Source organism: Pteropus vampyrus, unplaced genomic scaffold, assembly GCF_000151845.1.
Source record: "Pteropus vampyrus isolate Shadow unplaced genomic scaffold, Pvam_2.0 Scaffold42, whole genome shotgun sequence".
Classification (NCBI taxonomy): domain Eukaryota; kingdom Metazoa; phylum Chordata; class Mammalia; order Chiroptera; family Pteropodidae; genus Pteropus; species Pteropus vampyrus.
The window spans coordinates 3,335,269-3,336,463 of NW_011888823.1; the positions used below are offsets into that span (position 1 = coordinate 3,335,269).

At 57.7% G+C, this 1,195-nt stretch overlaps 1 protein-coding gene across 1 annotated transcript in view; it reads left to right on the plus strand.

The window, feature by feature from the left end:
• FEV (FEV, ETS transcription factor) overlaps positions 1-1,142 on the plus strand; it is a 5,559-nt gene extending 4,417 nt beyond the window's left edge. Inside the window, exons 4-5 of the mRNA XM_011358687.1 lie at positions 80-111; positions 951-1,142. Of these exons, the coding sequence (XP_011356989.1) occupies positions 80-111; positions 951-1,142 (224 nt within the window). The remainder of the gene's footprint in view (positions 1-79; positions 112-950) is intronic.
• Positions 1,143-1,195: the final 53 nt, after the last annotated feature.

The following is a 1,195-nucleotide window of genomic DNA, read 5'->3' on the forward strand; positions in this document are numbered from 1 at the left end:
TCTTTTAGACTCCAGATCCCTGAAGGGGGTTCCCAGGCTTCCCTGGTCTTTTTCTCCTCTGCACCCATACTTCGGCCTTGCTCCTGCAAGCCGCCCCCGCCACCCCATTATGTCCTTTCTCTTTCGAATTACAAATCTTTTCTCATTTTTTCTCTTCCCCACGGAGCTGCCCTGATCCCAGTATGGTGGAGACCTCACTCAGTCCATCTTCTCCTCCTGGGCACCTCAACGGGCTTGGTAAGGGCCACTGTCCCCCATGACTCACCTAAGTAGCATCTGGGACCCTGCCACCCACCCCCACTCTCTTGCAGGATGGCTCAGTGTGTTTCTATTCCCTTCCAGACCCATTAAAGCTCCCAAGCTCCCCGCTGCCTCCTCTCTCCGTTCTTTGCTGCACTAGAACCTTTCTTCAGGGGAGAAAGAAGTGAGATGCCCAGCTCAGGCCTGAGCAGAAAGGCCTGCTGAGGAAGAGCTGGAGAGAATGAGGGCAGAGCAGGCTGGGGTGCTACCGGAGGGGAGCGAGAAGCCCTTGGTGGGTGGGTCCCCCTAAGAGAGAAACCCTCTGATGCAGCCCCTGCCCCCCACCCTGCAGTCCACCTCAGCCTGCCTTACCCTGCCTTCCACCCTCCCCTTCACTCCACTCCACCCCAATTTCGTCCCAACACGCACCGGCATTCCACCTTCCCCCATCTCAGCCAGACTTCAACCTACCCTTCACCTCATCCCAACCTCCATCCCACCTAGTCTCATCTTTCCCAATCACAACCTTTCCTCAGTCACTCCCATTTCATCCCCTTCCCTGCCTCTGCTCCCTTCCTCATCCTACCCTCACTCAGACTCTCTCATCTTCACTTACAATCTACCCCGCATATCTCCATAGCTATCTTTTCTGGATCTGCCTCATTTTCAAGAGGGAACCCTCCCCCCACTTCCACGCCTGCTGCTCCCAGCGGCTGCTTGCTGTGGCACCTGCCTTCTCACTGGTGGCGCGCGCCCTCTGCTGGTCAGAGGAGGATAAGCCCAGGTCAGATGCAGCTAAGCCTGGGAAGGCTTTGCACGCGGCGCAGTGGAACCAGGTGTCTCCCCCGACAGAGGGCGCAGGACCCGACTCTTCCAGGCTAACCCTGGCCTTCAGAAAGTAGGGCGAAAGGAGCGAACCGCAGTTCTTCATCCCAGGTCCGGCCTCGGGAAGTCC